A 23,675-nucleotide genomic window follows, 5' to 3' on the forward strand; every position below is an offset into this window, starting at 1 on the left:
GGGAGGAGTTCGGGGAAGCCATGGAAAAATATTTCTGGATGGCTTCAAAGCAATTCTGTACCACCATCCGCCGCCTCAGGAAGGGGAAGCAGTGCACTGTCTACTCTGTGTATGGTGAGGCTGGTGTGCTGCTGACCTTGAATGCGGATGTTGTGGATCGGTGGAGGGAATACTTCGAAAGACCTCCTTAATCCCACCAACACGTCTTCCTATGCGGAAGCAGTTCCTCGGGAATCTGTGGTGGGCTCTCCTATTTCTGGGGCTATGGTCGCTGAGGTAGTTAATAAGCTCCTCGGTGGTAAGACCCGAGGGTGGATGAGATCTGCCCAGAGTTCCTTAAGGCTCTGGATGTTGTGGAGCTGTTTTGGTTTCCAAGACTCTGCAACATCGCGTGGATATCGGGGGCCGCACCTCTGGATTGGCACACCGGGGTGGTGGTTCCTCTCTTTAAGAAGGGGAACCGGAGGGTGTTTTCCAACTATCGGGTGATCACACTCCTCAGCCTTACCGGTAAGGTCTATTCAGGTGTACTGGAGAGGAAGCTACGCCGGATAGTTGAACCTCAGATTCAGGAAGAACAGTGCGGTTTTCGTCCTGGTCGTGGAACTGTGGACCAGCTCTGTACAGCTCTATGCTCTCGGCAAAGTCCTTGAGGGTTCATGGGAGGAAGCAGTTCCTCGGGAATCTGTGGTGGGCTCTCCTATTTCTGGGGCTGTGGTCGCTGAGGTAGTTAAAAAGCTCCTCGGTGGTAAGACCCCGAGGGTGGATGAGAACCGCCCAGAGTTCCTTAAGGCTCTGGATGTTGTCGAGCTGTTTTGGTTGACAAGACTCTGCAACATCGCGTGGATATCGGGGGCGGCACCTCTAAATTGGCACACCGGGGTGGTGGTTCCTCTCTTTAAGAAGGGGAACCGGAGGGTGTGTTCCAACTATCGGGGGATCACACTCCTCAGCCTTACCGGTAAGGTCTATTCAGGTGTACTGGGGGGGAGGCTACACCGGATAGTCGAACCTCAGATTCAGGAAGATCAGTGTGGTTTTTGTCCTGGTCGTGGAACTGTGGACCAGCTCTTTACAGCTCTATACTCTCGGCAAAGTCCTTGACGGTTTATGGGAGTTTGCCCATCAGTCTACATGTGCTTTGTGGACTTGGAGAAGGCATTCGACCGTGTCCCTCGGAAAGTCCTGTGGGGAGTGCTCAGAGAGTATAGGGCATCGGACTGTCTGATTGTGGCGGTCCGCTCCCTGTACGATCAGTGTCAGAGCTTGGTTCGCAATGGCGGCAGAAAGTCAGACACATTTCCAGTGAGGGTTGGTCTCCGCCAGGGCTGCCCTTTGTCACCGATTCTGTTCATAACTTTTATGGACAGAATTTCTAGGCGCAGTCAGGGCATTGAGGCAATCCGGATTGAGGGCTGCAGGATTAGATCTCTGCTTTTTGCAGATGATTTGGTCCTGATGGCTTCATATGGCCAGGATCTTCAGCTCTCACTGGATCGGTTCGTAGCCGAGTGTGAAGCGACTGGGATGAGAATCAGCACCTCCATATCCGAGTCCATGGTTCCTGCCTGTAAAATGGTGTAGTGCCATCTCCGGGTTGGGTAGGAGACACTGCCCCGAGTGGAGGAGTTCAAGTATCTCGGAGTCTTGTTCACGAGTGAGGGAAGAGTGGCTCGTGAGATTGACAGGCGGATCAGTGCGGTTTATTCAGTAATGCGGACGCTGTATCGATCCTTTGTGGTGAAGAAGGAGCTGAGCCGGAGGGCAAAGCTCTCAATTTACCGGTCGATCTACGTTCCCATCCTCACCTACGGTCATGAGCTTTGGGTTTTGACTGAAAGGACAAGATCACGGGTATAAGCGGCCGAAATTAGTTTCCTCAGCCGGGTGGTGGGGCTTTCTCTTAAAGATATGGTGAGAAGCTCCTCCATCCGGGATGAGCTCAAAGTAAAGCCGCTGCTCCTCCACATCAAGAGGAGCCAAATGAGGTGGTTCGGGCATCTGGTCAGGATTCCACCCAAACGCCTCCCTTGGGAGGTGTTTAGGGCACGTACGATCAGTAGGAGGCCACGGGGAAGACCCAGGACACGTTGCAAAGACTAAGTCTCCCGTCTGGCCTGAGAACGCCTCGGGATCCCCTGGGAAGAGCTGGACGAAGTGGCTGGGTAGAGAGAAGTCTGGGCTTCCCCTCTTAGGCTGCTGCTCCCGTGACCCGACCTCAGATATGCGGAAGAAGATGGATGGATGAATATATATATATATATATATATATATATATATATATATATATATATATGTATATATATATACATATATAACAAACATAACTAAACTGTCAGTGACGAACCCATACTTGCCAACCTTGAGACCTCCGATTTCGGGAGGTGGGGGGGCGTGGTCGGGGGTGGGGCGGAGGCGTGGTTGGGGGCGTGTGTTGGGGCCGGGGCGTGGTTAAGAGGAGAGAAGTATAATTCACCTACTCGAGTATTCCATAGATATATATATATATATATATATATATACACACATATATATATATATATATGTATATATATATATATATATATATATATATATATGTATGAAATACTTGACTTCCAGTGAATTCTAGCTAAATGTATTTATTTTATTACATATATAAATAAAATAAATAGTTGAATGTCCGACGGCACCTATCAAATACACAGTAATAAAAACAAATTTTTTCTACTAACTGTACTGTGCTTTCTGGTTACTAAAAAAACAACAACATCACTTACCTTTCACTATTTGAGTAACCTTTGTTCTGTCATTTGGGTATTGGCGAGCGATCTCCAAATCCAGGAACATGTACTTCACGGATTTGTTGTAGACACCCGCAAATGAGAACGGGATGTTGCTTCCAGCTATCAGCATAGCCATCTTTGTCTCAGCATAAGTTACACCAACGGGTCTCCAGTTTGCGAGGTGGCCCATAATACTGGGTTGTAAACGATGCTGCGCTGCGGACGCTTTGTGCTTCGCTGACCGTTTATGGCTGAGTATATCCGTTCGGACCGCCGTGTTCAATGGAGAAGTCTGTTCTACAAAATTTACAGGCAACATACCCCTTCCCCTTCGAACTCTCCTGGATAAACTGAAATTCTTGTTTCCAATTGTTCTGGAACTTGCAAGCGTATTTCTTCATTTTGCTCGTCGACAGTGTAATATATTGGGTTGGCCACGCCTCCTCCAGCTCCGCCTGAATTTCGTGAGATTTTCGAGAGAAAATTTGTCCCGGGAGGTTTTCGGGAGAGGCGCTGAATTTCGTGAGTCTACCGGAAAATCCGGGAGGGTTGGCAAGTATGGACAAACCTGACAGTAGCCCCCCTTCCCATAACGGATACCAGACGTTCTAGAAAATGCCCCCCCAAAAAAAACAGTCCAAAGTCACGGGAGTGTGGAGGGAGGACAGGGTGGTGGGCCGCCAGGCCAAGTGTCCCGACAACCAACGGGGAAGAGTCAGGTAGCGACGGCGAGTTGAATGCCGCCGCAATTGGCGAGGCGGTCGCCCATGGAACTACCACATCCATGGCCGACGAGAGGTCCGCATGCTGGTGCCTAAAGGCCGTCAGCTGCAGGTCGCCTAGGCGACGATGCTGGAGACTATGGCAAAGCCGTGGGACGGCCCACCGGTGACGAGGAATCTGGCGACGCCGTGGCACGGCCTGCCAGGGAAGAATAAGCTGATGTCTTCGCCGTGGGCAGAGCCAAAGTTGAGGGAGACGAGGTCGTCAGCGTAGGCGGAACCAGCGACGAGGAAGACGAGGTCGTCTGCTTGGGTGGCGCCAGAGACGAGGAAGACGAGGCCGTCGCCGTGAGCAGAGTGAAAAGAGCAGGCCACCGGAGATGATGGCGGTGTCTGCTGGAGACCCACTGGGGTGAAAAGTACCTGTGCCTCCCCAGCTGCATAGCTACTCATAGCCCCCCCCCCCCCCCCCCCCCCCCCCCTCCTAATTGACAGATCTCAGACGTCACCAGATAGACCCAGAGACGACAGGGATGAGTGGGAGAGGGTTTAAAATGAGACCAAACTTTTCCTCAACTTCGCCATCAACGCCAGAATATTCTGTCACAAATTGTTGGTGACGAACCACAAAATGCAGAGATGGCAGCCTTGGTGCAGGAAGACATGATTTAATGTTCAAAAATTAAGGCAAAACACAAACCAGGAACCAGGAACAGGCAAACTGGAGACAGGAAACAGCAAACAGGAAAACTAGAAACAGGACACAGGACACAGGACACAGCATACAGCTACAACGACAGCGAAATGGCAATACTCCAGCACTGATTGGAGAGCAAAAAAGGTCTAAATAGCAACTGGCTGATTGACACCAGGTGTGGCCAGGTGCCAATCAGCCGCAGCTGAGGGGAAACAGCACTCAGGGAGACAAGCAGGAAACAACCAAAATAAGAGCGCTGACAGGAATTAATGACAAACGGGGGAAAAACCAAAACATAACTAAACTGTCAGTGACAAACCTGACCGCATTACTGTACATTTTTCTATTTTTCTTTGGTGATTACTGCTGATAACTTAACAACATCAACACAGTATTTAAAGCTAATTCTTTATTCTCTTTAACTACATTTAATTTGTTGATCAAAACAAAGTATAAAGTGCACAATAAATGAACAAAAGTAAAAAGTTACTATCTACTGCTCATTTAAAAATTTTCGGTTTTGCCCTCAACGTCCTCCTTCCCAAGGAATTATTCCCCGAGTTTGTAACCACTAACAAAACAAACACAAAGGTTACTGATTTTTGAGAATAATACAAATAAAAAACCTAATCACTCTTGTATTGCCCATACACTGACACTATTAACTTTATTTAATTTTTTTTTAACGAGGTTTCTAAGCTGAAGATGACACATTTAAGTAACAGGACTGAAAGTAACATGAGTGAGTTACTAGCATAGAATTAGCAAATACATGAAATATAATGACATGATATTTAAGCTAATAGCATGTTGACACTAAACTCATTACATTGATTCAACAAAATGAGTATTTCAAAAGTAAGCAAATAACATAGACTAAATAGAATGAAATAGGTAAGAGGACTATGCTGAGATTTACTTTTGGCCTCCCCGTGGTCTGCAGAGGATCTGTATGATGCAACTTCCTGTCGACCACGTGACTTGTGGAATATATGTATATAAAGTATAAAAAAAAATCAGTGGCGGCTATGTGTTCGGGTAACATGATTAAATGAAAACCAGGGGAAGCAACATTTTTTTATTTCATTATTATAAGTAAAACAAACTCATAGTATAGTTGTAATAACATTCTTGAATGATTTAAAGTATATTTCATAGTAAAATACAATTCTAAAAAGCAGGGACAGGCAAAAAATGCTAGTTGTCCGTTGTTACAAGATAGTTTCAATACATCTTTTACATTTTATATAATTTCAATTTAGATGTTTTAATATGCAATCATATAAATGTGAGGGCTTCAAAAGAAAATTTATTTTATCAATCATTTACACAGTTTATTTCCTCAGGATGCAAACATCACCGAGTGGGTGGTATGGCTTTTAATCGAACTGAAACGAACCAACATTCACTTTATATTTGGGATGTTTACACAATGTAGTCTGACATATGTGGATATAAACTTATTCACTATTCCGAGGATATAGTTGTGTAATTTCAGCTGAGCTCAAGGTCATGGCCTTGTCTCACCATTAGGACCCGCCCACTCCTTCCCTCTTTTGGGGCAGCAGACCCATCATTAGGCTGTTTAGTTGGCACTCTTTGAGATAGGAGTGACCCATTATCTCATCGCTGTATATTACAGATATCCAATGTTTAGCATTACTTATTTATATTGCTGCAAAATAAAGTAGGCCAAAGATGGCAGTGTATGACTTACGTATTTAACTGACCCATGTCTTTCCAGGAGGACATGTGGGCAGTGCCGGTGTCAACAATTGAAGGTTTCACCCAGGCGACTTCCGACATGGAGCGACTGACTGCTATCGACTGCGAACTCAGTATATTCCAGCCGGTTGTAGATGTCCCTTTACTGCAAAGCTCCTCCCATGCACATTTGAATAAGGTATGTTTCTATTGTAATGGAAATAGTTTTCATATCACCCCCATAAAACTCGCAAATTAATTTCAGCATTATTAGTCATTACTACAACATCAATTTGTCAGAACATCGATGGCAACATCCTTAAAAATGGTTTTGTAATTACACTTTGTGGAGTAACAAGTGTAGGTGTATATTAGAAAAATGTCAAATTTCTTTCAGTGGTAATTTGGAATGCATGGTTGGCTCAGTTTTCCATCTTTACTTGCACATAAACTACACATTTTTAGTTACTTTTGCATTTCAAACCCTGAGAAATTGTCATCACACTTATTAGCACCATTTAGTCATATATACTGTTGCATTGTATACAAAAAAATACTACCTGACTATAGGTAGTAATTTTTTGTATAGATGGTTGTTGTAAGACTCATGAAGCTAACGGGGTACAGGCTGTAGATGGCATAGATGTGTTAATGTTTTTCTTTTTAATCTTCATATACAGTGATTTTCCCCATGTAAATGTACTGTTGATCAGAGGCTTTATATAAAAGTGACACTTTTTCTTTGAACACCACCTGTTTGAAAATGTAGTCTTATCTTATAAAATACTATCACATCAAACAGTGCGGAAGTCTCTGTCCAGGCCAAATGACAAAGCACTGATCTTAAGTTTGGCCATCATCCCAAACATGAGCTCAGAAGGTTATCTCGGGACCTTATCTTAGTGTGGGTTCGCCACATGGCATCTTTTTTTCCGTCGTCCTTTTTGGGCCTCTTAGAGGAAAATAGCCATTAAATGTTACTGTGCAGTGTCATGAAACAACCACTTACTTTAAACTATTCTGCATAGGAAAAAAATACGATAAATGAAGCCAAGTGCTGGAATATACTGCTATATCTAGAAAGTTGATCTTTCTAGCCTAATTTAGTTTTTGCAAAACCTTCTGATTTTGAGTGGAATTGATGGTTAAACTGTTATGGATGGGGCCTGATGTGTGCTCGATGATGCCAAACTGTCTGTCTGCATGTGATCAAATAGAAGTGTTAAGTGAACATGGCAAGAAGTAGTGTACTTAGACAGGATAATTTCTCTGTCAAGGTAATGGTCAACTCCCTGATTCAACTGAATTATTCCACAGCTGTATCATCACCTTAGAACAAAAACTCCTATCCAGTTTTGTAGCAAAGGACAGAGCTCATTATTTAAATCATCTTTAGTGGTTTGTTTTAGATTGTTCGAGTCTTCTCCATTGTTATGTTTAATGAACTATTGGTACAAAAAATAATATAATTGGTAAGCTGTACAGTATGTGGTTGTTTGAATGCCTTTAATCAGGGTGCATGGTTTAAGCCGGGGGGTCAGCAACCCCCGGCTCTTGAGCCGCATGCGGCTCTTTAGTGCAGCCCTAGTGGCTCCCTGGAGCAATTTTTAAAAAAGGATTGAAAAAGGAAAAAGATGGGGAAAACATTTTTTTTTGTTTTAGTATGTTTTTTGTTTGGAGGACAAACATGACACAAACCTTCCCAATTGTTAGAAAGCCCACTGTTTAATATGTTTGTGCATATGCTTCACTAAAGAGAGTATTTGGTGAACATCTGTTGCACCTTCCCTGCTTCCGGCGCCTAGACCGTAGTCAAGGAGCGCAGGGGAGATTCTTCTCCAGGGCCGATGATTCTCGGGGCAACACCATTCACTTTACAATTCCGGACTCTCTGGAGATAATGATGAGTCCAGTTATTAGTTGCAAAATCGTGGCTCTTTTATTTTGCGCCCTCTCCACCGTCCAATCCCACACACACAAACAGTAGCCACTCCCCCACCCTCAGCGACCGCTCCCTCTCTCGCTCGCCCACACACTCACTAACTTCACTCACCCGCTGCCACACACCCATACGCTACTTTCATAACACTACCCCCACTCTGGATGACAATTAAAACAATTTCACTCCAGCACAGTAATAAACATTAACATTTCCATACCGACATACAGTTCCATATACATTAAATACAATTGAAAGGAGGCAGCATGACTAGTAAGAGTCAACTTAAAAGGGAGTGCAATAATGTAGTAGTGCAATTGCAACAATTCAACAGCCTGTGTGTTCAGTGCACGCATTACAGTTGAGCAAAACAGCCCTAAAAAAACAGTAGTATGTCCAATACTTGGGCTACAATTTGGGAGGAGAAGCAATTAGCATTTTTAAGTGTAACGGTAACTGAGTCCCCTGTTACAACTCCAAATATTCACAGACAAATACACCAACCATTGCCAGTTTGCCCCATTTTTTTATGTATAGAAAAATACTATTAGCTTGAACAGGTTATACAGTAAAAAAAAAAGCTATAAAACGCTTTTTTTTTTTTAACTGTGCATGAATTCGGCACTCAGTGAGCTACCCATTCACCAAACTTTGCTGGTGATCTACGCCTACGGTGGGGCCTTTGAGAACGAGGGCTCTGAGGATGTGGCACTGCTACACCACCCCCACTGTCTCTAAGTCCACCGGAACGGGAGAGCCCAGCTGAATGGTGGAAGGGTGAGAAGCCACGGGAATACCCACGGCTGAATCCGATGTTGGGTAGCTGAGGCAGACCCAGTAAAGAGTCAGCAGGATCGACATGGTCTGGGGGTGACACCTCCATTTCTGCGCTTGCTCCAGGACCCAGGTGTTGTCCAGTGGGTCACGGCAACGATAAGGCTTTAGCTGATCGTGGTGAACCACCTTTACCTTCGTTCTTGGCCCTTTCTGGATTCGATAGACCAGGTCGTCCAACTGACCCAACACGAAGAATGGCCCCTCGTAAGATGGGAGGAACTTCCTCACTTTGTTCTTGGATTGCCTTGTTCCTTTGATCAGGTACCGCACAGCATCACCAATGTTGTAATGTGTGCGGTAACAGTTCTTGTCATATTGTCTCTTTGCACGTTTTACAGATTCTCCGAGAGCATCTCCGGTGATTTGGTGCGCCAGCTTCAGTCGCTCTCGAAGGTCCTGGACAAAAAACGACCCTGAGGGAGCTGGTTCAAAGTCCGGTGGCAGGCCGGATACTAGGTCCACTGGCTCGCTCAATTCACGGCCAAACATCATGTAGTTTGGAGTGAAACCGGTTGAACTGTGCTTTGTGGCTCTGTAGGGAACAGCGTAGGGAATCATTAAATCCCAGTCCCAGTGGCAATGCTCGGCTGTCGTGGCCAGGATCTTTTGTGGAGTGGCATTGAACCTTTCAACTTGTCCGTCAGATTGAGGACGAAAAGGAGTTGTGTGTGTTTTGTCGATTCCAAACAGCGCGCACATTTCTTGGAACACCTCTGACTTGAAGTTCCTACCTTGATCACTGTGCAGTGTCTGTGGGGCTCCATAGCGACACACCCATTCAGAGGCAAGCACTTCAGCCACAGTTACGGCTTGTTCATCAGGAATGGAAATAGCTTCGACCCATTTTGTAAAATAGTCCTGATTCACTAATACATATCTGTTTTTGCGCTCAGTTTCTTTCAACGATCCCATAATATCCAAAGCAATACGTTCCATAGGGGCTCCGACTCGAACGGTACCTATGGGGGCTTGTGGTGTCTTCTGTGGCCTAACTTTTGATGCGCAGCTGTGCAGGTATTATACCACAGAGCGACATCCTCCCGCATTCTGTACTAGAAGTACCGAGTCTGCAGCCGTGCTACAGTGCGCTCAACCCCAAAGTGTCCACCAACCTGTCCGTCATGCATCTGTCTCATGATGTCTGCCCGGAAAACGCGGGGCAGCACCACTTGTGGATAGAATTGGGTGTCGTCCAGGTAGTAGAACCGTCTCACTAGTATACCATCTTTGATGTAGAGGCGTTCCCACTAGCTCCAATACGTTTTTGTGACTGGGCTGCATGGTGAGACTGTCACTCATGCAGGACGTTCTTCACTGGTTGTTAGCCAAGTCCTGATAGGTGCGATATCTGCATTACCTTCCTGGGCTTGTCGCAGCTCCTCCAGGGACCAACCGCCAAACAGTTTATTTTCTTTTGTCGTGGTCAGGAATATTTTCTCTGGGGACTTTAAGTTATCCCAGTCAGCTGGCGGGGACTTGTCCAGCCCCACTGGACTCAGCATTGCCTGGTTGATGTCAGAGTACAAATCGCACTGCACAGGCTGGTGACTGATGCTCAACTGAGGAATAGAAGGGTTCTGGAGCTTACAAGGGCAGGACTGACGGCACGGTCTCCGGGAGAGGCTGTCTGCGTTGCCGTGAAGCTGGCCAGGACGATGGACGATCTCAAAATTATATTCGCCGAGTCTTTCAAGCCACCTGGCGAGTTGCCCCTCAGGTTCCTTCATTCTCGTGAGCCATTGGAGGCACTGTGGTCAGTGCGAACAGTAAAACGCCTCCCCAGGACATACTGGCGGAAGTGGGATGTGAAATCCACCACGGCTATCAGTTCCCTCCGAGTAGTGCAGTAATTTTGTTCAGTTTTGGACAGCTTACGGCTCCCATAGGCGAGCACACGTTCCACGCCTTGTTGAACGTCGCTGGCGTCTGTATCCAGTATCATGTCGCCCTTGTCAAGCGGATACGCTAGGATCGGCGCCGTTATTAGCCGACTTTTGAGATCATCAAATGCCACCTGGCATTCCTCAGACCAATGCAACTGGACATGTTTCTTGTTCAGGGTATGGAGAGGCTCTGCAATACAAGCAAAGTTTTTAATAAACCTTCGATAGTAAGACGCGAGGCCAACAAAACGGCGGACATCTTTGAGTGACGATGGTGTTGGCCACTCCTGCACCTTCCGGACTTTGCCTGGGTCAGTAGCCACGCCGTTCTCTGAGACAACGTGACCCCAGGTAGGCCACTTGGCGGTGGAAGAGGCAGCATTTTGACGGTTTTAGTTTCAATTTAGCCTGGTGAAGGCGACTGAAAACCTGCCCCAGCCGCTGCAACATCTGTGGCACATTGCTCCCCAGAACAATGATGTCATCCGGATATACAAGGCAGGTCTCCCACTGCATGCCAGCCAGCACACGGTCCATCAAGCGCTGAAACATCGCATTACACAGTCCAAATGGCTTGACATTACATTCAAACAGTTCATTTTTGGTGCAGAAGGATGCTGCTTTGCGTGCTCTCGGGGTCGGTTCAACTTGCCAGTAGCCAGCTGCAGGGTCCAGTGCGCTAAACCACTTGGCAGCAGAGAGGGTGTCCAGCATATCCTGGATGCGGGGAAGAGGATATGCTTCCTTAATTGTGCAGTCATTAAGTGCTCTATAGTCTATACACAGACGGTACGTTTCATATTTTTTACGTACCATCACTATGGGCGAAGCCCAGCTGCTGTTGCTGCTGTTGCTGCGGCGCGCTAATCCTGCTTCCAGGCTCTGTTGTATCTGTTGGTCAGCGTCCTATCCTGTTGCTTCTCTGACATCATTCAGCGACCGCTCCCTCTCTCGCTCGCCCACACACTCACTGACGTCACTCACCCACTGCCACACACACATACGCTACTCTCATAACACATCGTTTTGTCCTACTAAATTGAACTCCCCATAGTGAACTCCCCATAGTGTGGACTGTGACACAACAGTTTGTTCACATGTAAAATCTTCCACTCCTTTTTTGTCTCATTTAATCAACCAAAAGTTTCATGCTGTGCGTGAATGCACAAAGGTGAGCTTTGGTGATGTTATTGACTTGTGTGGAGTGCTAATCAGGCATATTTAGTCAGTGCATGACTGCAGGCTAATCAATGCTAACATGCTATTTAGCTTATTTAATATCCTTTACTTGTATCCTCTTTGTATATAATTTAGTTTTGCTTATCGCATGACATTATTTCTATGTAATATTGGCTGAACTTCAGATAGTTGTTTGTGGGCCATGTTGTTCCAGACCACAGCAAACATTACCTAGCTTGCCAAAGATTGTAATAAATCTATTAAAAGAAGATGTTTCCTTTAACTTGGACACACACATCTACACCTTTGGCTGTTAAAAGCCAGTAATTTCCAAGAGTTATCTCACTTTCTGAGTAGTCTCTGATTTACTAATGGTTTCCAATGTTGTAAAAAATGTGTAAAATAAATATAACATTTCAACATTACTGTCAACGAAGATTTGCTTCAGCCAGTGGCACATAGTCATTTTGATAGTAGTCTATAATATCTAATATAGACACTTCCGTCATGTGTTGCCATCATTATTAGACTTATATAAGGCTTTTATTTTTTTACGGCTCCAGACAAATTTGTTTTTGTATTTTTGGTCCAATATGGCTCTTTCAACGTTTTGGGTTGCCGACCCCTGGTTTAAGCAATTCGGGGACAGTCAAATCCATTTGTCAACTGCTCTGCATTGAAGCTAACATGGTCACTGTAAGTATTTTCCTTTAAAATGTAACCCAACAATGACACACTTAATATCCCTGTGGTGCAGATGTAACGACCTGTAAAAGTCACCATAAACCATGGAAAGATGCTGCCAGCCACACCTGCGCCCTAAAAAGTAGCTGATGGCTTTCACAGTAATTAATTCCTTCTACATCAGTGGCCGTAAATCCTAAAAGCCATCATAAAAGTAAATATGCTTTGTTTTTGTCATTACCTTTCCTTTGTCAATTGTTCCTAACTCAAACCACTTGGACTGCAGCTCTGCTTGTGTTCTTTTTCACCACAAGGGCGCCTCTCTTTGAGGCAAAAGAAAGATGAGTGTCATCACGGGTGTGTTCTCATACCATGTAGGCCAAACTATTTATTCGCGCCCTCTTTTGTGTTCAATGCTGATGTCTTGTTGATCATTTCATACTTAGAAATTAACATAAAGTCCTAGCTCTCCATCTATTTTAAGAACTGCCTCAATAAAAGGATGGCTTAGGACATTTCTTTGCAATATCTGTTCAAAATAAGTTGATATTCAGAAGACAAAAAAACACTTCAATCAATTGTGAAACTTTACTTGTAAAACACTTTGTGTACATAAAAGTTGCAACACAAAGTGCTATACACCAGTAAAAAACACTCTGTAATGTTGCTAAAAATATATCTTTCTAGCCTTCAGGTTCTACTATATAACTAAATCTGTTTTGTCTGGGTCGATCTGTAGAAAATTCCCTGCCAGCCATGACTTCATGTCTAAAATGTAGTTAAAAGGGTATCTATTGGTTACGTAGTCTGTATCATTAGAGTAACTTTGGAAACTGATGCAATGTCTCCTAATGACGTCCCCAAGAGGAAGCGTGTAAAGATTAAAAAGCATGGGAACCATTAGTGGAGCTTTAGGAATCCCCCACACCTAATGTTATGGGTTCCTGAAGCACATGTATCTATACTTACATAAAAACCTCTGTCTGTGAGATAAGAGTGGAACCAGTAAAAAACACTACCAAGCAGGGCAGGGTTTTTAAGTGTATTTGAAAAATGTGATGGTCAACCAGGGGCGCCGAAAAGGGGGGGTAAAGTAGACAGATTCTAGGGGAGCATGATGGAGGGGGGCCCAGAGAGGCCCCTAATGATGATGAAATTATATGAAATTATGTGTTGGGGGCCCTGTAAAGATTATTTTCATGGAGCCCAAAATCCCTAGCAGCGCCCCTATCAAAAGCGGTGCTTAGATTTAGCAGAACCAACCCTGTGAGCTTTTTATAATCTGAAGTCCACCAGATGGCCACGTAAATGTAAAAAGTAGTTTCAATCATTACCAAAATGGAAATTTTATGTAAAACAGTTCCACACCAGTCCTGTAAGTGACAGTAATATACAGTACAAAGTGTATTATAGTGAACTACCAGCTAGTTGTTTTCAAATTTTTTACAGTAGCTTGAGGGATGGATGTGTATCGCCATACAGTGCTAACTGTATGTTATATTTAAATATATAAAGCAAATCCTGGTACCTACCGATATGTATTTGGGTTCTGCATAAGTCCCGAAAATTTCCGTAGTCAATACGGACAGAAGACAAGCTAGGTGGTAAATAAGACCGCCCACAAAAACGGCGCATCCAGAAGAGATGGTCAGAAAGCCGTTTGAAAACAGTCTGTAAAACATAATCTATGCAATATTCTGTCCAAAGAACTGCTATTTGATGTTTTGTAAACTACAAGGAAGTGTTTTAAATGTAGAAAAACATATCATAATATGAACCTTTTAAAGCGCCTTATAACCCGGTGCACCTCTTATATGAAAATAAAACCGAATAGACCCATTCATCGACAGTGTGCTTTATAATCCGGTGCACCTTATAGTCTGAAAAATACTGTACTTACAGTTTAAATCTTTAGTAGGGTGCAACATAAGACTTGACTGCCACGTTCAGCTTCATGCCAAAGACCACACTTCCGAGCTAGGCAACACAGTGCCTACAGTATACACTGCCGCCATAACGTATTGGAATTGCAACAACATGCATACTTGCAAATGAGACGCTGAATTTGCGCTTTTTAGATTTTATTAATTTAAATGCATAAAGCTGCAAAATTTATGAATGAAGGAAGTCACGTTAGAACAATATGCAACCATTTCAAATAGTAATAATTTAAATAATTTCCAAAATAATACAAATTTCAGTATATTTGGGTTTATGTAGAACACCCATGTTGGCTTACTCCTTGCTTACAAGAAAACAATGTATTTTATTATTTAACAATTACCTGTAACATTTATTAATACACAAAAGCACCAAAAATTGGTACTGTTGAGCACCAGTATAAATTCCCAGGTTCTCGGAACCACTACCGTATTGGTTAAAATGTATAAGGTACCTAACCCTAGATAGTAATGGATTTTTTTTTTTGTGGAACTTAAAAACATTGGGGAATCAACGGAACCAGCAGGGCAATGGGAAACAAGAGCAAATACCTGGATTCACCAGAAAAAACACGAAGGTTTTTGATTGATTGATTGATACTTTTATTAGTAGATTGCACAGTTCAGTACATATTCCGTACAATTGACCACTAAATGGTAACACCCGAATAAGTTTTTCAACTTGTTTAAGTCGGGGTCCACGTTAATCAATTCATGGTAGGTTGACAGGTATGTTCAAGACGGCATTGGAAAAGGCAGTGTAGTTACCACGCAGCTGTATAAACCAGGCTAAAGTCACCAGCCTACAAACTAACTAGCTATGGCATTCAAAACAAACACTTTTTGCATTTGCCCGAGGTTTTGCTTAGGTGAATCCAGCTTGCTTGGTCTTAGTTTTAACCAAGATGTTGGCAGAATGTAGAATCAAGTCACCCCATCAGAACGTAATTGCAGGCCTGCTGGAAGTTAGGATGGAAGGGCCAGCGCCAGAAAGAACCGTGTTTTCTCTGTCATTTGGATATGGTGAGACACATGGAAAGGCTTAGTATACTGTATGAAGTCTTACAGTACTGTACACTCACATTTCATGTTACACTAAAATTAGTAATAATAATTATCGCAGCTGCACTCAGCCGAAAGGCAGGCTACACCCTGGACAAGTCGCCTCATCGCAGGTTCCAATTGCACAAAATCTTTGAAATGGCCACAAATAGACCAGGCCTAAACAAATTGGGGCAATGTTTATGAGGAGTAAGCTATACTTGGAATTTTGGTATCGATCCAAGTATGGGCCTAATATCACAGATACTGATACAAGTTGTAATAATTTTACCCTGTTTGTGAATTTGCCTCAATTTAGTTGATTGACTATGATATCACTAAATACTATTTAATTTTAGGAAAAATATTGTCAAAACTAAATGCAACTATACAAAACAATGTATTAGTGGTATAAAATGTATTCAAATAGTTACCTTATTCACTTATCGATCCATTCATTTCTACCGCTTATTCCCTTTGGGGTCGCGGGGGCCGCTGGTGCCTATCTTAGATACAATCGGGCGGAAGGCGGGGTACACCCCGGACAAGTCGCCACCTCATCGCAGGGCCAACACAGACAGACAGCCAACACTCACACTCACATTCACACACTAGGGCCAATTTAGTATTGCCAATCAACCTATCCCCAGGTGCATGTTTTTGGAAGTGGGAGGAAGCCGGAATACCCGGAGGGAACCCACGCGGTCACAGGGAGAACATGCAAATCCCACACAAAAAGATCCCGAGCCCGGGATTGAACCTAGGACTACTCAGGACCTTCGTATTGTGAGGCAGACGCACTAACCCGTCTTCCACCGTGCTGCCCTACCTTATTCAACTACACACAATTATTGAAGAAAAAAGTTACTCGTGCAAAAGTACAAAAATGCATCAGTGTAATAAAAATATAAAATCGTCAATTAAACAACATAACTTATATTGCAGGCAGATATTTATAAAGAAAATATAATACAACATAATAATACAAAGAAATACGCATGGACTCTGAGGAAATTTGTTGGACGTATAGACGAGAAATTGTGACAAAAGTATGGATCCCTTCACGCTAGAATTGGTTTGGTACCCAAATCTGATATTTACATAGATACGCCCATCCCGAAAGCTAACCTTCGCAATCACACTGGAGCACATGACCGTAGTGATGTTGTGTTTTGTGCGCATTCAGGTCACAAATAAGTCACATTTTCTACATTTGTCATAAAAAAGATGGTATTTGATCAAACATTTAGAATTGGGCATCATACCCAGCCCTGCAGTGTAAACATAGTTGAGCTTACTCCCGAGCAAACTGTTAGCAGTTAGCCTAGCTTGGTATTAAAATGTGAAAACCTGTAGTTACTCAATACATATACGTTTGATAATTTAATAGCTTTATCAATCAAACTGAGGCAGTCGGCAAGTAGTTAAAGTTAGCATCACGCTAACATATGCGCACTGTCCTACATTTTGTCTGACTTTGTGACAAAGAGCTGAAGTATTTTGAAGTAAAAATGTGGGCCACATATTGTTCTTGCCTATTCATAGCACATGTCACTGAAAGGCGAGGACTGCAAAAAAGACCGCTGGAACATAAGATTCTCTCCAGATGCGCTTACATTTTGGTTGTCCTGAAGAACTTGTTAAAATGTTATTGTGTCTGCGTCATATTTTGGAAAACATTGCATTCACTTCTATTAGCTAAGTGATACTTGACGGAACTGGGCAAAAAGCTTTCTAATGACGTACTTCTTTTTTTTTGTTCTTTTTAACTGAAGAATCACTTTTTAAAAATGCAAATATCCAGGTCACAGCAAGCTTTCTTTATTTGCAGATAAAAAGTATTAACAATTATACTATCATTAGTGAGTTTATCATTTATTTTTATATAAGTAGGTTATTATTGTGGAATTAGTCAATCTCAAACCTTGCAATGTATTTCTCCCATAGATAAAACTCTGTTCCAAGGTAAAGTTCTAAAAAAGAAAAAGGTCCTTTTCCACCAAAACTTCAGTTGGTTTAAGTTCTGTATGGTCTGAGATTTGGGTAGTTTATACGGCGCAAAAGATTTGCCATTTGCCAAGCTTTAGAACTTTATTTTTAGAATTTTTTCTAGTTTTAAGAGCTATTTTCTTATTTTTAGTCATCGATTAATCTTAATTTTAAAATGCATAATTATATTTTTCTAATTCTAGTTTGAAAAATTTTAAATTGAGAAAATAACTATTCAAATAAGATTTTGGGTTTTCCCTACATAGAAAATCTTGATTAAAGATTCTGCAACATCTCCAGGATATTTAATTTAAGAATTACAAGTCAAATAGTGCTTGTTTTCAGAATTAAATACTAATTTCTATCCTTAAATTCTTTCTAATTTCTAGATATACAAATCTTAATTTAGGATGTATTATCAAGTCAAACCATCTGTCCATGCCGCTAGTTAATTTCTCTAATTCTTAGAATTTTTTCCTAAAAGCTAGTCTTTTAATCTTATATTTTGACAGCTTTTTTTTGCAGTATACAATTCAGGCTGATGATGTATGGCGGAGTGGTAGCCCTCAGTTTATTTTTAAATTGATGCCATTTTACATAAAACGTTAGTCCTTTGTCCACAGTGTCTAGCAGTCAGAATGTCGTCCCCTCTGTAAATGATTAATTCATGAGGGTGAAATGAGTCCTTATGGTTCTTTTCAGCTCTAAATAACAATACAATATTAATAAATGTTGGTGTTTATATCACAATGACAACATTAACACATCAGATTTAGTGTTAGCCCGTTAGCATTCAGTTTACTCAGGTTGAGGCTAAAAATTACACAAATAGCATGTTGCTGACTACTTTTATAGCACGTTTTTCATGTCATCATGGCGCCCATCACGGCTGCCTCAGTGCTCTTGTGCGCTCTGTTTTGTTTGTGTTTGTGCGTAAATTGTGTGTCCTCATGCTCTTACACCCGTGCAGAGCTACTGAAAATCAGATCAATCACCCCTACAGATTTATTACCGGTCATTTTAGCGTCAGCTGCGGATGTGGTTCATTCTTTGATCAAAAGAGGGAAACCGCATCAAAAGAGGAAAGAGAGCGGGAGCCCTAGTCCGTCTCCGCAGACAAGGATTACGCACGCCTTTACCTGGCATCTTTCTCTCTAATGTCCGCTCACTTCCCAACAAGATGGACGAGCTAGCGTTGCTGATGAGAAGAAACAAGGACTTTTCCTCATCTTGTCTTTTGCGCTTCACGGAACGTGGCTGAGCGCGAGTGTCCCGGACAACGCGGTTCAACTGGAGGGCTTTCATCTTCTCCGCGCGGACCGAGACTCGTGGCTCTCCGACAAAACAAGAGCCGGTAGAGTTTGCTTCTTCATCAGCAGCAACTGGTGCACAGACGTGACAGAGATATCCCAACACTGGTCTCCTGTTCTGGAATATTTTTTCATTCACTGTAAGCCCTTTTACTCACCGCGTGAGATTGTTTCATTCATACTGGTGGCTGCCTACATACCGCCCAGCGCGGACGCGCATGATGCTCAGCACATGCTTGCAGACCAGATCTTACATGTGAAACGGTCTTTTCTGGACTCTCTTGTTATCGTGCTTGGTGTCTGTAACAAGGGAAATTTGAGCCAGGAATTTCCCAAGTATAGGCAGTTTTAATAAATGCCCGACCAGAGAGGAAAACACTTTGGATCACCGTTACACCACAATAAGCAAGGCATACCATGCGCTGCTCTCGGCCTATCAGATCATGTGATGGTGCACTTAATCCTTTTATACAGACAGAGACTGAAACTGGCTAAACCTGTTATGAAGACCATTAAGAAGTACACCGCTAAGGCTATGGGGGAGCTTCGCGCATGTTTGGAGACGACAGACTGGGAGGCAATTGGAGCGGCACGGACAATCAGGTCGAGTATACGGACACTGTGACCTCATACATATAGTTCAATGAAGCGTGTATCATTCCAACCCGCACTAGGGCTTGTTATAACAACGACAAGCCCTGGTTCAAACCCTAGCTCTGACAGCTGCGCAAGAAGAATGAGACTGCGTGGAGGAGCAGGGACCGGAGTACCTACAGAGAAGCGAAGTACCACTTCAACAGGGAAGTGGAGAAAGCTAAATCTGTGTACTCTAACCATCCACAGGAAAAGTTCAGCTCCAATGACTCTGCAGCCGTGAGGAGAGGATTTACGATCTATAAGCCCAAAGCCCCCCAGGCCCTGAATGACCGGACTCTCGCTCAGGGCCTCAACACACATCACTGTCGTCACAAACGGCCTTCAGCTCATCAAAGCTCTGCTCCCCCCACCATCACCCCCCCCAACAAATCCAGCACTTCATTAAAGAACTTAAAAAATTCCAAGGACATCAAAGGACTCCAAGAACATCACAGTCCACAGCAAACAGCAAACAATACTCCAGCACTCACTGGAGGGCAAGGCAGGTTTAAATAATGCCCCTGATTAGTGCTGAAGCAGCAGGTGAGCGGGTGAACACTAATCAAAAGCAGGTGGAAATGATAAGTTACCATGGTAACCAAAACAAGGGTGCACAAAAAACAGGAACCAAAGGAGTCTTAGATTAAAAATAAAAAACATAATCCAGACCACAGATCATGACAGAACCAAGGTGTCCAAAACCAAAAAAAACAAGATCAAGAGTCATGGGAGGGCGGGAGGAGGACTTGGCGGTGGGTCGCCAGACCAAGTGTCCCCGCAACCAGCGAGGGACAGTCTGGTGGCAGCGACGTGGAGAATGGCGCTGCACCTGATGAAGCGGGCGACCCGGGAACGGCCACCGCTGAGGTGGGCGCACTTGGCGTGGCAGACGTCCTCGAGGCAGGCGTGGAAGCTGCGCGCGTCATCCTCGTGGCAGGCGTGGAAGCTGCAGGCGGCGAAGCTTGGGGTGGTGCGGCTGCGACTGGCTAAGTTTGCCGTGGTGCAGCTGCGACTGGCGATATTGGAGCTTGCCGTGGTGGCGGCACTGGAGGTGGACTTGGTGCTAGCCGTGGACTTGGTGCTAGCGGTGGACTTGGTGCTGGACTTGGACTTGGTGCTGGACTTGGACTTGAACTTGGTGCTGGACTTGGACTTGGTGCTAGCCTTGGACTTGGTCCTTGCCTTTGACCTGGACTTGGTGCTAGCCTTGGACTTAAACTTAGTGCTGGTGGCCTAACCGGGGGTTGCAGTTTGGCAGGCCGAAAGACTGGTGGTGGTGGCCGGGCCGGAGTTTGCGGCTTAGCAGGCCGAAAGACTGGTGGTGGAGGCCGGGCCGGAGGTTTCTGCATGGTTGGGTGCAGCTGAGTCACCCCACTAGCACAGCTCCCGGCCCTAGCCCCCCCCAAGGGACAGATCCAGGACGTCCCCAAAGAGGGCCAAAGACGACAGGGATGGGTGGGAGGGAGCTTGAAAGGAGTCAGAACCTCTCCACCATTTGGCCATCGTTACCAGCATCCTTTCAAGCCTCTCCGTCATAGATATCTCCGTGGGGTTTGTATTTGGCTGGAGTATATTGTCACCAAGTGGTGGTGACGAACCTCACGATGCAGAGATGACAGGCTTGGAAAATGAAAACATGGTTTTAATGTTCAAAAAAGAAGGCAAGGAAACCAGAAACCAGAACCCAGGAAACAGCAAACAGGGACAGGAGTCGTGATCCAGGGAATAGCTCTCAGCGTCCAAAAAAAGCCAGTCCACAGCAAACAGCAAACAATACTCCAGCACTCACTGGAGGGCAAGGCAGGTTTAAATAATGCCTCTGATTAGTGCTCAGGCAGCAGGTGAGCGGGTTGAAATAATAAGTAAACATGGTAACCAAAACAAACAAGGGTGCACTAAAAACAGGAACCGAAGGAGTCTTAGATTGAAATTAAAAAACATAATCCAGACCACGGATCATGACACCTATACACTTGTTTCAGCCAATATAGTAGCCTAAAGTATTTTCTGCTGTAGTTTTCAGTACCCACGGGTAGCCCGGAGGATGGTCCAAGTGTCATTGTTATGGCCGTTGCCTAGCCACTAAAACACGACTACAATGTGGTATGAATTACTGTACTTCATTTCATTCATCATCTTCATCTCAAGTGCTGCAACCACAGGCGTAAAATACTATCCAAGACCTTTGGTCAGCTTAGAATTTGCTGTTACCGTTGCGTGTCTGCGTTATGTTGAATTTACTACTTTGGTCGGACAGCTGCTGATAGCTGATAGTTTATAGCAGTCATATTAGCTTGATGTGCTGCGCTTAAGTTTATAGCAGTCATATTAGCTTGATGCAAAGTCCTGCTGCTGTCTTTTGAAAGTGTGTCAAAATCTTACCAATGTGGAGATGTGTTATTGATGAGGCAGAAGTTGAAGAAAAAGTGCATCAAAAAAGTGTTATGCCAGAAGTTGGTCAACTTGATTGACACGGCGAAGATTAGCCGCTTTTGTTAGCAGTCTTCACCCTTAAAGTGGCAATATTATGAATTTTTTTTCTCTATTCAAAACTATTTCTTTTGGTCTACATAACAGGTAATAATGGTTGTTTGGTCAAAATTTTGCATAGAATTAGCTGTAAAGACCTATCTTCAAGCCAAATTTTGGCTTCCTTCAAAAATGGTCGTTTTGTGCTAATGTTGGAACCCATTTCCCCAGCGTATCAGCATATTGAGAACGAAATTGGCACTGACACTAGCCATATCCACATAGGTTTTATTTGTCGAAAATGTATTGTGCCTTGTCAGTTGAATTACACATAGACAGGCTAACGGGCATACATTTCCCTTGTTAGCCTATATGTCGTGGTGTCATTGACCGGGCTAGCATGCTAAGCATTCGTTGCACAAACATACTAGCTTTGTGAAAGACAAGATCGGAGACTGTATTGGCAATATAGTTTACATACAAAATGTCTATTTCCATTCATTACAAGTAATAAGAAAACACAAATGCCTTTCTTACCTATCAGGGAGGAAATTAGCAAATTTGGCGTCAAATTAAATAATCTTTAACGCCTTCAATCGTCTCCATCTTTCAAAGGCATCCCCAATACAAATCCTTGTTTTTTTCCTGGCCTTGTCATGAATAAGTTGAGAATCGTAACGACACCTAACTAAGGTCTGACATGTTTAGTAACTTTACCAGTGGCAGTAGTTAGATAAAGATAACGGTGTATAACTGGCAACCTGGTGACACACTCACAGACTTTCTAATTGGTCAAACAGTAGAGAGCGGGACATTGAAATGAAAACAATAACAAGAATTCGGGGCTGTAAATCAAATTTTGAAATGAGAATATCCCGGCTGAACAATTGTTATCAGTTATAGAGGTCTTTGGAAAAACAGGATTTATAAAAATAAAAATAAATCAATACTCATGCTGAGGCTGGTCAGATGCATAGGGGGGTGCTTCTGGGACGCCAGAATGCACTGCTGAACCTACTTGAGGCGTTGTGGGCCCAGTCAGTGAAACGTCCGTGAGAGTAGGAGCCCACTTGAAAACCCTAATGATGCGTCTGCCCAGCCTGCAGCAACAAAGATAATAAGTCAATGTCTTTAAGTCTTCAACATGGGAGGTAGGAGGTGGCACTTTGGATTTTAACATCTTGTCCTGTGTATTTGGAAACATATAACTGCCTTTTGACGTATCACTTAAAGGTCCACTTAATGATGACTTGACATTAAATTATTACATAAGGGTCCTTTTAATTATACTGTCCCTGTCAAATAAGTAAATAAAAACATTGCTAATATATCATTCAAACACACTGTTTCATTGTCTCCTCCATTTCCATAGAAAATAGGCACTGACTCCGACATTAAAAGTATTTCTTTCAGAAAATCTTATCTTTTTGTGAAGGTCTGTTGTTGAAGCAGAACTAATCTTTGCACAAACTTGAAGCGACTTCCCCACATTTAAAGGCACATTGCCATGAATAAGAAAAGGTTTAAGTAAGGCACATTTTACGTCAAATGAGGCTGAATTTTTGTGTTTTATAAAGCAAACAACAAAAGAACATTTTCTCTCATAGAGTTTTATTGTGAAGATGATGTTGTACAACAGCCGATTTTACATTTATTTTTATTTTAATTTACATTAATAATTTAAATTGGCTGACACGTGCAAGTATGTCTAGGTAAATCTCTAATTATGGATAATCCGCTTATGTCACACTTGGGGCCAACAGCTCAATTACCAGATGTATGAAGGAAGGCAAGATTGTTATATAGATATTACTGCAATACCTCCACGGTTTGATTTAAAATTTTCGGGACGTATGCAGATCCCAAGTACTCATAAGCAT

General features: G+C 43.4%; 1 protein-coding gene across 2 annotated transcripts in view; it reads left to right on the forward strand.

Moving 5' to 3' along the window:
• fsip1 (fibrous sheath interacting protein 1) overlaps window positions 1-23,675 on the forward strand; it is a 121,271-nt gene that overhangs the window by 25,090 nt on the left and 72,506 nt on the right. For both annotated transcript variants that reach the window (XM_061895139.1, XM_061895138.1), the window contains exon 8: window positions 5,929-6,087. In XM_061895139.1, the coding sequence (XP_061751123.1) occupies window positions 5,929-6,087 (159 nt within the window). The remainder of the gene's footprint in view (window positions 1-5,928; window positions 6,088-23,675) is intronic.

Source organism: Nerophis ophidion, linkage group LG03 (genome assembly GCF_033978795.1).
Source record: "Nerophis ophidion isolate RoL-2023_Sa linkage group LG03, RoL_Noph_v1.0, whole genome shotgun sequence".
Lineage (NCBI taxonomy): Eukaryota > Metazoa > Chordata > Actinopteri > Syngnathiformes > Syngnathidae > Nerophis > Nerophis ophidion.